The sequence below is a fragment of the Aspergillus mulundensis genome (genome assembly GCF_003369625.1).
Source record: "Aspergillus mulundensis strain DSM 5745 chromosome Unknown scaffold_1, whole genome shotgun sequence".
Taxonomy (NCBI): domain Eukaryota; kingdom Fungi; phylum Ascomycota; class Eurotiomycetes; order Eurotiales; family Aspergillaceae; genus Aspergillus; species Aspergillus mulundensis.
Genome location: NW_020797889.1, coordinates 1,845,445 through 1,857,447, shown reverse-complemented (window position 1 = coordinate 1,857,447; position 12,003 = coordinate 1,845,445). Strand labels below are relative to the sequence as shown.

At 51.5% G+C, this 12,003-nt stretch overlaps 5 protein-coding genes across 5 annotated transcripts; 2 read left to right on the top strand and 3 right to left on the bottom strand.

The window, feature by feature from the left end:
- Positions 1-581: 581 nt before the first annotated feature.
- Positions 582-2,421, top strand: mirD (putative MFS siderophore iron transporter; the record flags this gene model as incomplete). Its single annotated transcript, XM_026744137.1, has 3 exons — positions 582-769; positions 829-1,099; positions 1,147-2,421. The coding sequence occupies 3 exons, from the start codon at positions 582-584 to the stop codon at positions 2,419-2,421; spliced, it is 1,734 nt and encodes a 577-aa protein (XP_026607300.1).
- A 210-nt stretch (positions 2,422-2,631) lies between these two features.
- Positions 2,632-3,791, bottom strand: sidJ (putative siderophore biosynthesis lipase/esterase; the record flags this gene model as incomplete). Its single annotated transcript, XM_026744136.1, has 2 exons — positions 2,632-3,672; positions 3,738-3,791. 2 exons carry the CDS (start codon positions 3,789-3,791, stop codon positions 2,632-2,634), a joined length of 1,095 nt encoding a protein of 364 aa, XP_026607299.1.
- A 1,067-nt stretch (positions 3,792-4,858) lies between these two features.
- Positions 4,859-5,865, top strand: DSM5745_02119 (OB-fold domain-containing protein; the record flags this gene model as incomplete). Its single annotated transcript, XM_026744135.1, has 2 exons — positions 4,859-5,051; positions 5,165-5,865. 2 exons carry the CDS (start codon positions 4,859-4,861, stop codon positions 5,863-5,865), a joined length of 894 nt encoding a protein of 297 aa, XP_026607298.1.
- A 254-nt stretch (positions 5,866-6,119) lies between these two features.
- On the bottom strand, positions 6,120-8,184 carry DSM5745_02118 (uncharacterized protein; the record flags this gene model as incomplete). The annotated part of the gene is made up of 3 exons (XM_026744134.1): positions 6,120-7,207; positions 7,256-7,358; positions 7,408-8,184. The coding sequence occupies 3 exons, from the start codon at positions 8,182-8,184 to the stop codon at positions 6,120-6,122; spliced, it is 1,968 nt and encodes a 655-aa protein (XP_026607297.1).
- Positions 8,185-8,878: 694 nt separating this feature from the next.
- On the bottom strand, positions 8,879-10,029 carry DSM5745_02117 (uncharacterized protein; the record flags this gene model as incomplete). The annotated part of the gene is made up of 6 exons (XM_026744133.1): positions 8,879-9,001; positions 9,051-9,359; positions 9,413-9,496; positions 9,574-9,808; positions 9,864-9,890; positions 9,956-10,029. The coding sequence occupies 6 exons, from the start codon at positions 10,027-10,029 to the stop codon at positions 8,879-8,881; spliced, it is 852 nt and encodes a 283-aa protein (XP_026607296.1).
- Positions 10,030-12,003: the final 1,974 nt, after the last annotated feature.

The window sequence follows — 12,003 nt, the reverse complement described above, 5'->3', positions numbered from 1 at the left end:
ATCTCGTCGACATGGCACTAAAGCATGGTCGCCTTGGACGGTCCACTACGAAAAGCCCCCCACCATCTCCTGATGAAACCCACCGGTCCTGGATCCGAGCCACATCGAGTCATCGAAGGCCATGGCATACCCCGACGGGAAGGGGGATGGCGTCTTTACGTAAGTCCGTCATGGTCCTCGTGGCTGTCGATCCAGCGAGTAGATGGGGGTTCCTGAACATCCTGATCCGAGATGGGCTGAGTTCTGCCGACATCGCTTTGGCCGTTGACGGGATTGGAAACGAGGCTGGCGGTTGGAGAATTTCCATCAGATAAAATAGATTACGCGGGTGGGTCTCATTTATCAGATTATTACGCTAGTATTTGAAGTACTGTAAATTATACCGCATCGTACGAACCATCAACGCTCTCCTCAATTTTCTCTCATTCTCCGCACGCCTCCATGACTCTGTCTCGCGATCGCTACCCGACGGTATCCGATGTCTCTTCCCTCTCATATTTGTCGCAACACCATCGACTCGAGTATCCCGACAGATAACACGCGCATCTCCCAAGGACTGTAAGACTACGACCAATGTCGCAATGTCGGCGCTACAAAGAACGCGGTCTTCGAGTACTGAGGACACCCCACTACTAGGGGGTATTCCGGGGTCAGAGATAGCACACGAGCTTCCGACAGATGATCCAGAGGCAGCTCAGGATGGAGTGAAACAGGCCGAGGCCATTACCATGGTCTGGTCGAAGAAATCATTAGTGACGGCATACGTTCTGTGAGTCTAGCCGATGAACCCAATGCGCTGAGACAATGGCTGACCATTTGCCGCAATAGAATGTTTCTCCTGTACTTCGTGAATGCCTTCCAATCCTCCATCACCAGCAATCTCTCGGCCTTCGTGACCAGCGGCTTTGAATCGCATTCCCTAATCCCCGTCATCTACATCGTGTCCAGCGTCATGTCCTCGGCAACCTATATGCCTCTCGCAAAGATACTGAACGTTTGGGATCGATCAATTGGATTCTTGATCATGGTAGCATTCGCGACTCTAGGGTTGGTCCTATCCGCGACATGCACCGATATCACGACGTACTGCATCTCACAAGTATGTCTACTTCTGCGCTATACTGGGACGGAAGCTTACAACCATAGGTGTTTTACACTATCGGCTTTTCGGGTATGATCTTCAGTATCGATGTCATTACAGCCGATACGTCGTCGCTACGTGACCGAGGCCTTGCCTACGCGTTTACCTCGTCGCCCTATATCATCACTGCGTTTGCAGGTTCAGCCGCGTCCGAGCGCTTCTATGCTTATAACTGGCGATGGGCGTACGGAAGCTTCGCTATAATCCTACCCATCATTGCCTTGCCAATGTTTGGTCTACTGCAGTATAACAGATACAAGGCAAAGCGCAAGGGTCTTTTGCCGAGGAAAGAGCGCAGCGGCAGGACATTTGCCCAGAGCATCGTCTTTTACGTGATTGAGCTGGACCTCCTGGGTGTCTTCCTCCTAGCAACAGGTCTAGTACTATTCCTCCTGCCATTTACCATTGCCGGATCAACAGCGGGCGAATGGCAATCCGACTATATAACCACGATGCTTATTACTGGCATCGCCTGCCTCGTCGCCTTTGTGCTGGCAGAGCGCTTCATCGCTCCGGTTCCCTTCCTCCCCTGGGAATTGCTGGCATCCAGAACAGTACTCGGAGCGTGTCTCCTAGGAACCTCCTACCAAATTGCGTACTACTGCTGGAACGAGTACTACACTTCTTACTTGCAAGTGGTCTATGGAACTTCCATTTCAACTGCAGGGTACATCAGCAGCATCTTCAACGTCATCTCCGGCATCTGGCTCTTGGCCGTGGGGTTCCTCATCAAAAAGACCTCCCGGTTCCGATGGCTGCTATTCTGGGCCGTGCCTCTCTATATGGTCGGCGTCAGCCTGATGATCTACTTCCGCAAACCCGGCTGGTCCGTGGGTTATCTGATCCTATGTCAGGTTCTTATTGCATTCGGCGGAAGTACAATGATTTGTTGCCAGCAGGTTGCAGTTTCAGCCGCGTCTGATCATAACAACATCGCCTCGGCCCTTGCATTCCTCGGTGTCTTTGGTTCTATGGGCGGCGCCGTTGGGAGCAGCATCTCCGGCGCTATCTGGACCAACACTCTACCTGAGGCGCTGAAGAGGCTGCTTCCCGAGTCTGCGAAGGCAGACTGGAGAGTTATCTATGAGTCACTTGAGATTCAATTGAGCTACCCCGTTGGCTCACCAGTCAGAAATGCCATTGCTTATGCGTACGCCGAGACGCAGACGAAGATGCTGATTGCGGGTACAGGGATCATGGCACTCTCGCTGGTCTGGATGTTCCTAATTAAAGACATCAGGCTCAGCAAAGATGCTCAGAGTAAGGGGGTTGTGTTTTAGTTTTTTTTAGGAAGTATTGGAGGCGTCTATTTACAGCTGTCTTCATATTTACGACTTTGTTACGATTTACGATTTATTTTGCGATGCAATGATTTGGTATTGGATGGGTAGTATTTGCAGACTGTTAGACTACTGGATTACACTAGAGACATGGACAAAAGCAAGAGTCTATTTTCATTCCTATTTCTATATACATATAGGCTTCAAGCTTCAGTTCTCCACCCCTCTCAGATAAGTCATGACCTTATCAACAAGGAATCTCCTCGGCTCTGCCTGGTCATCGTTACTCAACGCATGCGAAGCCCCCGGAATAAGCCCACTCCCTTCATGCCAAATCCCACTCTCTCCATCCTTTCTCTCCCCATCAACAACTCCCTTCCACCTTCTTAACAACGCCTCCTTATCAACCCACCCAGGCATGGCCTGATCATTCCCCGAGATCAAAACCATCAGCTTCGACGCCAGCAGCCCCCGCTCCCGAATCGTCCCAAAGGTGTTCTTCAGCGATTCATCGCCCAGATCTGAGCTGAAGAGATCGTCTTCACCGGGAGTTCCGCTAGGCGTCCCAGGGGAAACAAGGCTAAGGAACCGGCGTGCAGAAAGAGGTACGTTGCCGGGGTAGCCAATGACGCCGGTCATATGGAGCGGAAGGAGGGCATCAAACTGAGGATCTGGATTTTTCGCGATCTCATCTTGCGCCAGTTTCTCGAGCTCCTTGTAGATCTCCGTGACTTGGGATGATGTGCGCCCCATCCAACCGGTCGATAGGACGTACTGGATAGCCTCGCGGTCGGAAACGGGCGCTTGCATGATTGCGCCGTCGAGACGGGTACGTAGGATATGTTGCAGGTCGGAGTCGAAAGCCTTTGCGGAGGTGTGTGGGTTTGGTTTCGAGAGGTAGTGCACGACACACTGGCTGCCTGTTGAGTGGCCCATTAGGACGACTTTGCTGTTACTGTGGCCCTTGAAGCCGCTGATGTTGGCGAATTTCCCGCCCTTGTAGTCCCGGATGTAGTTGAGACATTGGGCGATTTCGTCGGTGTCGCGGTCGAGGTGGCCCAGGCCCCAGGCGGAGTACGAAGACGTGAGGTTCAGCGTGAAGAGGGACCAGTCTGTTGGTTGGAGGGCTTTGGCGAGGTCCGCCATGTACGAGGTTGTTGCGAGGCCATCGCCGAGGCCGCCGACGAAGAGCAGGGAGTGTTTTTTGGGAACTGCGGAGGTGGTGAATTCGAATGCGACCAGGGTTTCGGTCTGCGCGGGCAAGACGTCAGAAATTAGCTGCGGGTAAGTGATGTAAACAGAGGGATTGAACGTACGAAGTGGTGGAGGATGCCAGGGAGGCCTCCTGCAGGCCAGAATTTGGAGTACATGGTAATGGTGAGGTCTGAGGGCTGTATGGAGGGGTATTTGGAGGTGATGAAGGTGTTTGGTTTCTTATCAGCGCAGCTCACGATTTCATCATGTGGCTCGGTGATTTCGCAGTTGCAGCGGGAGAGCCGGATGGATCCGCCTTGTCTTCAATCCATTCCATTTCCAGGTTCTGGTCAACATTTCTGCAACTTGTTTCGCTTCGAGTGACAGCTGGGTCCGTTCCTGTATCGACGTATTCTCAAATGGCAGGTCAAGTACGCTAGTAATGGCACTAACAGAAAGATTCAGGATCAGATAAGATCAAATTTTGCTGCGTGTCTCGGCAGAAGGCCTCGCTTCGGTTAGACATCTGCCATGAGGACTTGATGGAGCCTGAAAGTGGACATTCAATATATCGACCTTGGGAGGAAATGCTAGGCCTCGTCATCCCCCAGGCCGTCTTTGTGAATAGGAGGCCAATCACACTGGTGTACGTACTGAGTGTCTGGGCATTCTCCTGGGAAAATCAAATCCTGTAATGATCTTGTTGTTCACTATCGTCTCTTTTTGAGGCTTTAGAGGGCTGAGACATCAAGGGACTTGTTGAAAGAGATGAAGAAGGATAGTAAGCTTGGAAGAATTCAAGGTTCTCCGGGTTTGTTACTGTCTTTCTGCTATTGAGTAAATTCAGGTTTCGTCCACGAATATATATATCCAAACAACGTCTTTGTACGCAGGCCACCGCAAATGGCACATCTACCAGATTCACCTAATTCCACACCTACATCAAGTACTCTACTCATGAAATATACCTTGAGTTTCCAGGGACCGCCAAATAAAGCCCTTCACTGTGCCAACCTGGAACCTATGAAGAGCGTTGCTCTATGGCAAACAAATGGTAGTCACATGACACCATCACCAATCATCGGACAGACTACGCTCAGCGCAGCATCAACTTCAAAAAGAAAGCAGCCTCTACCCAATAGGGGGCATCTCAAACAACAGCGGCAAACCCCAGAGACAGAAACATATGCGACCTGAAATGCGAAAATGAGCCCGCTCCTCGATCGCGACCTAATCTTATGGCATGGCAAACAATGATGACACCACCAACTGGAACCACAAGAACAAGGGCAGGGGCAACAACCATGCTGCGAAGCACGCCCCTAATCTTCCCTTCTATCCGGCCTTTTGCTTCAAGGCATCGCCCACACATTTTGCGTGGGTGAAGATGGGCGCTACGGATGTGCATCGGCTGAAGAGACGGACGGAATATGGAGGTATGTCTTCCTTCTCGATTCTTCGTTTGCTTTGGCAGAGGACTGGGGAGTGATTGAATATGTTTGGAAGAAGAGTGTTCTGTATCCATGCTAATGTTCAATTCCCCGCATAGAGCCAGACCTCTTCTTCTATCAAAACCACCCAATCCGCTTCGTGAGCCTTGTCGGCATCATCGTTGCGCGCACCGATGTCCCACGGCGGACGATCCTAACGCTTGACGATAGCACAGGTGCAACGGTCGACGTCGTTGTTCTGAAGAGCGATACCACCACATCTGTCCCCGCCGCCGCTACGGCCGAATCGAAAACGAAAGACGACGCCGATGCGGATGCGCCGCCTAAGGAAATGCACTTAACGCCCACAACCCAGACTTCCATAGACATAACGCCCTTACAGCCGGGCAAGCTGTTCCAGATAAAAGGCACGCTGTCGACCTTCCGCTCTTTAAATCAGATCCAACTGGAGCGGTTCTTCCCGGTTCCGGACACGAAGGCCGAGATGCGGTTCGTGGAGGCGCGGTTGAGGTTCCTGGTGGAGGTGCTTTCTGTGCCGTGGGCCCTGGGGGAAGAGGATATTGAGGGGTTGAGAGTGCAGGCGGATAACGAGGGGAGGAAGATTGAGGAGGAGCAGGAGAGGCATAAAAGAAGAGGGCGGAAACGGGCGGAGAGGGAGGAGAGGGAGAGGAGGAGAGCCGAGAAACTCTGGGAACAGGAGGAAGCTATTCGAGATAGGGAGGGGATGGCTGTGAGGGAAGCAGGCTTGGAGTATATGATGGAGATTGAGAGACGAAGGGGACATGGGACTACCGCCTAGTAAAGAAGATTTGTTTATATATGATGGTACGAGAATATATATCACTTGATGACGAACTCGCAGATATGGTATACAGTGAGCTAACAGATAACAAATAAAGGACAGCATATGGATATCAGTCGTTTCTCATAAGTCATCAGAAGCAAAACAACGCTATCACACCCAAGCCAAGTCGACAAAGCAAACCGAGATAAGACGACGCAATAGATGGCAATAAGATAAATGTACATATAGCGAGAGTGATCTGGGTCAAATCACCTATAACGCTTATAGTCGTACATCGACGATCCACCACCTTGTCCACCAAGTAGACCGCGGTAGTCATCATCGTCGCCTGACCAGGTAGACCGGGAAGGTAGGCTATCGTGGTACTTGCTCTTCTCGCGCTCTTTCTCACGCTCGCGGATTTGCTCATAAAGCCTGTGGTCTTCCGCGCTCCGATCGAGATCACGGTATTGGTCAAGAAGGTCGCTTGGGATGGCTGATGAAGCAGGTGGGTTGTAATAGTAATCCCCGCTTGAGGTTGCACCAGAGGTACGAGAACCATTCAGGAGATCGGTTTCGGAGTGCCTGTAATCATGGCCTGAACGGAAGCGTGACTGACTCCGTGATCGCCCGGATGTTCCGGCTCTCGACCGTGAAGGCCCTCTAGATCTGGTGTGGTAGGGAGGCGAGTCGGGGGCGCGGGTAGCAGCAGGTCTTGCCTCTTTGATACCGGAACTCGTAGAGAATGAACTTGCATGCCGATGCTTCGGGGAGTCCGGCCCGTCATAGACCTTCCCTCCTCCCGGTTGCGCGGTATAGGGTTTTCTTTTCCGCTCGATAGCGGGAGGAGTTTGCTCTTCGTCTTCGTCATCGACGACTGCGGATGTTGGTGGGATGTATGGCTTCTTCTCCCGTTCAGTTGTTGGCGGATTTGACTCTTCGACAGCGACACTAGAGGTTGTAGATGATTTGGCACGTTGCGCAGCGACCTTGCGGATCTCCTCATCCGTAATGTCAGGTAGCTCAATGCCGCAGTGCAACTTGAGGGCTTCGTCAAGCTCTTTGCGCAGGCTCAGGTCGGCTGTCTCTGGGAACAGCCGCCGAGGTATTTCCTTGGGAAAACGCTCTTTCTTGTTGTCTGGGTTGCTGATCGGCATGTTCAGCACGGCCTTTTGCAGCCGTTCGAACTCCTTGTCCGGATGTGCTTGAATCATCAATGTAGCAAAGAGCTCGAAGCCTTTGGGCGTAAGCGCAGGAACGTCAGGCCGTTCATCCAACTTGAGCTGCACGAGGTGGTGTTCGACTCGGAAATCCCGGAATAATCTTGAGATTGAAGATGTACGGTCATCGAATATATCTGAGAATGAGATTAGCAAGGAACAGTTTCGCGAAGCGCACTGCTCACCTTGCCATGGATACGGGTCTGATGCGACGTTGGTATCCGCATAGAATTTCTGCAGCTTCTCAGGTACTACAACGAGGGTGTTACCAGGGGGATAATGTTCGATCTAACAAGATTAGCACAAAAGCCATTTCCACAGTTTGACTGCAACTTACCAAGTAAATTGCGATTCCCCGCAAAAACTGTCCAAGCCTTTCAGTTGGCTTGCCATTATCGAAAAGCTTTCCCCATATCTTCTCCAGAGTCGTCGGAAACGTATCGTTTCTCTCAGGTGCTTTCGGCCGTGAATCCGCCTTCTGGCCATTGTCACTAAACTGACTAGCGGGCGACTCTCTTCTCTCCCTTTCCTGAGGGGGAGTTGGGCTTAGTCTAGATGGTAGATGCGGAGCACTAGGGTATTCGGGTTGTAGAGAAGGGGGAGGAGGCTGGAAGGCCGTAGTAGGCGGAGGTGTGCCGTGCGAAATTGTCGGAGTATGCGGTGCCGATGGCACTTGGTATGGCTGAGGCGATGCCCATTGTGGTGGAGGTGGTTGGGAGGGAGGCTGGTGACCGACTGGGCTGTTGATGCCTGCCGCTCCAAGCTGTTGGATCACATTTGCGGTTATCTGCGCGACGAGGTCCGGCGACACATAGGATGAAGGGGCGCTGTTTCCAACGGCAGAGGTCACTGCATCGTTTATTCGACCCGCTTGAGGGGGAGGTGGAGGGGGCCAAGAGGTTTGCTCGCGCGGTGGTTCAGGATAGTAGCCCTGGGGAGGGGCTGAATACTGTGGAGGGACTTGTGGTTGAGGCATCTTGAGATGATCAGACGCCGGCTGATACGGATACGGAGGCTCAAAGGAGGAGGGGCGTTTCTCTGAAGCGTTTATAGGATTGGTGTTGTCTGGCTGGCCGTAAGGATTCAGGCCAGGCTGGTAGCCGTCGTACGCCATCAGGACGGGATCTTTCACAGTTTAATGGGAAACCATCCAACAGCGGCCTTTGTGGAATCGAATATGCGATAGCACAGATAATGAGACAATGATGAAGATACCAAACAGAAGCAAAGAGCTTTGTACCGGGGGAAACTCTGCGAGGAAAGGGTAAGTGGCGGACAAAGCAGTAAGGCAGTGAGGGGCAGCACAGTTGATAGTGATCAAGCTTCGTGTGTGACAAGTCTTCTTTCAGACCTTCAATCTACTCAGAGAATTCTTCAAAGGATTTGAAAAAGAGGATTAAGGATCAGCTCTTCCAGTCAGGCAATAGTGAAGAGAAAATTGGAGCTGTCTCCAGTCTGTCCTTCAGCCCCGACCGTTGAGGCCATCGTGCATACGTCACAGCGCCCGACTGAAACCGCTAAGGCCAAGTGAAATCGGTGGCGGTGGGCGGGGATCGTTTATCGTCCTCTCGGGAGACACGGAGCGTCTTTGATATCTGGAGTCGTAGAATGATGTCCATGAATTATTACATCTGCCAATGCGTCTGTTCTCACTAAGTCTACCTAGGAGGGAAACCTCCAAACAAAAGAACCATGGTTCAATCCTCGTAGTTCTGCCACCTAAGCGAAGCCAGCGAGCCCATTCCCCAGACGTATTCCAAATTCATGAGCAGAAAGGAGAGAAGCACTAGAGCAAATGAACTTGTCGCCTAGAGATAGTCTAAGACATCCTCCTCGTCATCTTCCTCATCCGAGAAGTCCGCCTTCTTGCTAACCTCGCGAGCTCTGGTTGCGGCATTAACGTTGCTAGACACTTCTTCCGGGCGCCAGGCCTGTCCGAATCAGTAAGCAGTATCCAGTGGCTAAGACCTAGGTACTTACTTTCACCTTCGCAAATCTGCCATCTCTTCCATCTAAGCGCACGCTGGCCGCGGCTTCAGATTTCTGAATACCATACGAAGCCCAGCCACTGTGGACCGAATTCACGTCGGAGGAGGTGACATTGCGCTGACCGGGCCCGTAAGAACTTGGTCCTTGTCCGTGGCTGCTGTTCATGTCGTGTCTCTCAGGCTCAACCCAGACACCTCCACCAGAAGGCACGTTGTCAGTGATCCCAGCAAAAGAAGAGCCATGGCGCGGCGCATCGCTGGTGAGATGCGTGGTAGAACCTGTAACAATGCTGCCGGCGTTCTTCAATAGTCAGTACATGAGTCGCTACTACTGAAACGAGAGTATGTACTAACCGTGATTGTTCCCTGGGTGCCAGACTGTTCGCCATCTGTTATCAATCTGTTCTCATCAATTGCAGGCTCGGCATCTTTGTGTTCCTGTACACATATAAGGCAACGCTGTTGGGGCAGGTACGTTAGTGAGACACTAATATTGAGAATAAGTGAAGCCATACCGCGAACTCGTGTTCTTTACGCTGATTGTTGGCAAACTCGCCAAGATCTTTCACTTCATCACAGACGCAGCAGCGAAGCTCCATAACCTGACCACCGGTACAGCCACGACAGGTCGCATGACCTACGTCTTTCGCCCGCTGTCCCTGAAGGACGAATGCGTTGCGGAAGATGTCGACCTGTCTCTTCGAGTAGGCGTTGATGTTCCGGTATTTTTTGCAGGTTTTGCACTTTAGCCTAGATGTTGTCAGGAGAAGATAACACTGATCGTCAGACGGGGTGAGAATCTCACTTCTCGGGAAGAGGGACGGTCTCGAGCCTGCGTCAAACAAAGCATTTTTAGTGTCTGTGATAGTTGAATTCATCAGGGTTTCGTGGACTTACTGTCGTCTGATGGACTCGCTGTATCCACCAGCATAGGCGCTAGGAAGCCCATTGGGGAGACGATGGTTTGCCATACTGTCAGTGTTGAGATATGAAAGAGATTGAGATGTGACGCAGAGTATCAATTTGTGAAATGTTTTCCACTTGCAAGGAGAGAAAGGGATATGAAGGAAAAGAGCAAAATGAGTTCAGGATTGAAGGAATAAGTGCCCTTTTATAACACAGCAGACGCGGGTCCAAATGAAGCAGCTATTCTCTTTCAGGCCGCCGAGAGATCTTGTTGAGCATGAGGTGAATGGATACCACAGGTGGTGAATCAGAGAACTTGAATTGATGAAGAATAGGATGATAGCAAAGCAGACGCGGGTTCAATTGAAACAGATCATCTCATTTTGACCAAGACAGGAGGAAGTTTGCTTCTGGAGCAGGTGAATGTGCAGCTGGTGACTGGAAGATTCCGGCTTTGGTAGCTGATGGATTGGCTTGGGAGCAAACGGCAAAGCATACGGAGGCGAGCTTGCAGACGAAGAGAGGGACAAACAAACGGAAGGAAGCCACGAGTGGACATGACACCGGACTAGGAAGGTTGTGTCCATTGAAAGCCGACAACGGCGCACTGAAAGCCCTTGGAAGTCAGACATGAAGCACGCCCTCATATGTCTGACTTTATGTCTCAGTCAGCGCTGGCCAGCAGTGCCATTCAACAGCCTTCTCATCAAGATTCCCTCCCACTGCCAACTCCTGGCCACATGATGCTGATCCCATACGTATTACCAGTAAAGCTTATCCATAAGTATCACCAGTGAAGCTTATTCATCCTGCTATGAGTACACCTCAGCCCGAATGACTGCCATATAGAACAAGGTTACGCGTGAAGACAGGCCTCATGTCCAAGTAGCTATGCAATATCGGTCAGACTGGTTTACCACGGGAGTTTCCATTGTACTCACTACCTACAATACACTGAAAGACGCTTCAGCGAATCTCTAAAAGAATCATCGAACAGTTGTTCGCATTTTTGCCAAATATCATTGTTTAGTAACGGAATCTAGCCTCAACACCCCCACGGACCAGCCAGCTATGTTCAGTATCAGGAGTATGTCTCTGACGTCGACGATTTCCCGCCGACCCCTAGTATGTCCGTGTTCTCATTGTTGTCGGCAGACTAGACATGCCCCTTTATTGTGTGTTGGAAAGAGTTGCCCCCCCAAAACGAACCTCTCATCCCCCAAGATCATTAATTGCGGGTTGTCGAACTGACGAGTTAGTCGTGTTTCGAAAGGGACTATCTCGTCTTGAGCGCTTTCTTTGGCTCGATTCCGAGCTGAGAGCAAGCGGTAGCAACTGAAGTTCCGTCGGCAGCTGGGTTCGTGGCTCGGAAGCTGGACATTTTTCGTCGGCTGGATCGGAGGAGCAGATGTCGTCATCATACAATAGTTCTGGCTAGACATCGGTGTCCCAGTATATCACGGCATTGATCTCGGTGGACAGCTAGTTGTGGAGCCTCTCGCTGAAGTGACGACAGGCAGTGGTGATTGAGGGCATGAGTGGCCTCGCACAGAGGCCGTTGTGGTCGAGCCACTCTGCACTGCATAGACGGTGACAACGCCAAAACCGAGGGCGCGATGAGGGCTCCGTATCCAGTATGCCATAGGAATAGCAGCCAACCTTGGCAGGCCATTAATGATAGCTTCACCATTGACTAGGATAGGTATGTTGTGGTCTAGAGGTCCGTGTTACTGGGGAGATCGCTGTCATATTCAATCCAATGACGTATGGTAAACACTGACAGGTCCGCTCAAAGCTCGCACACCGTGACACAGTCCGTCTGCTCAGATTTAGAGCCCAGACTCGAATGCCAGTCACAGCACTCCAACAGGCGTAACATGATGTCAAAACCATGCAGATCAGACTTGCAGCTCGCCATCCACCAGGCGGCGAACGGGACTGGACCTGGAGACCGGGGATGCACTGGCGCAGCTCCCCTGGTCCTCGCTCCTGCAGGAAAGAATGCTCAATGGCCGAGCAATAGGATTACTCCCTAGCGC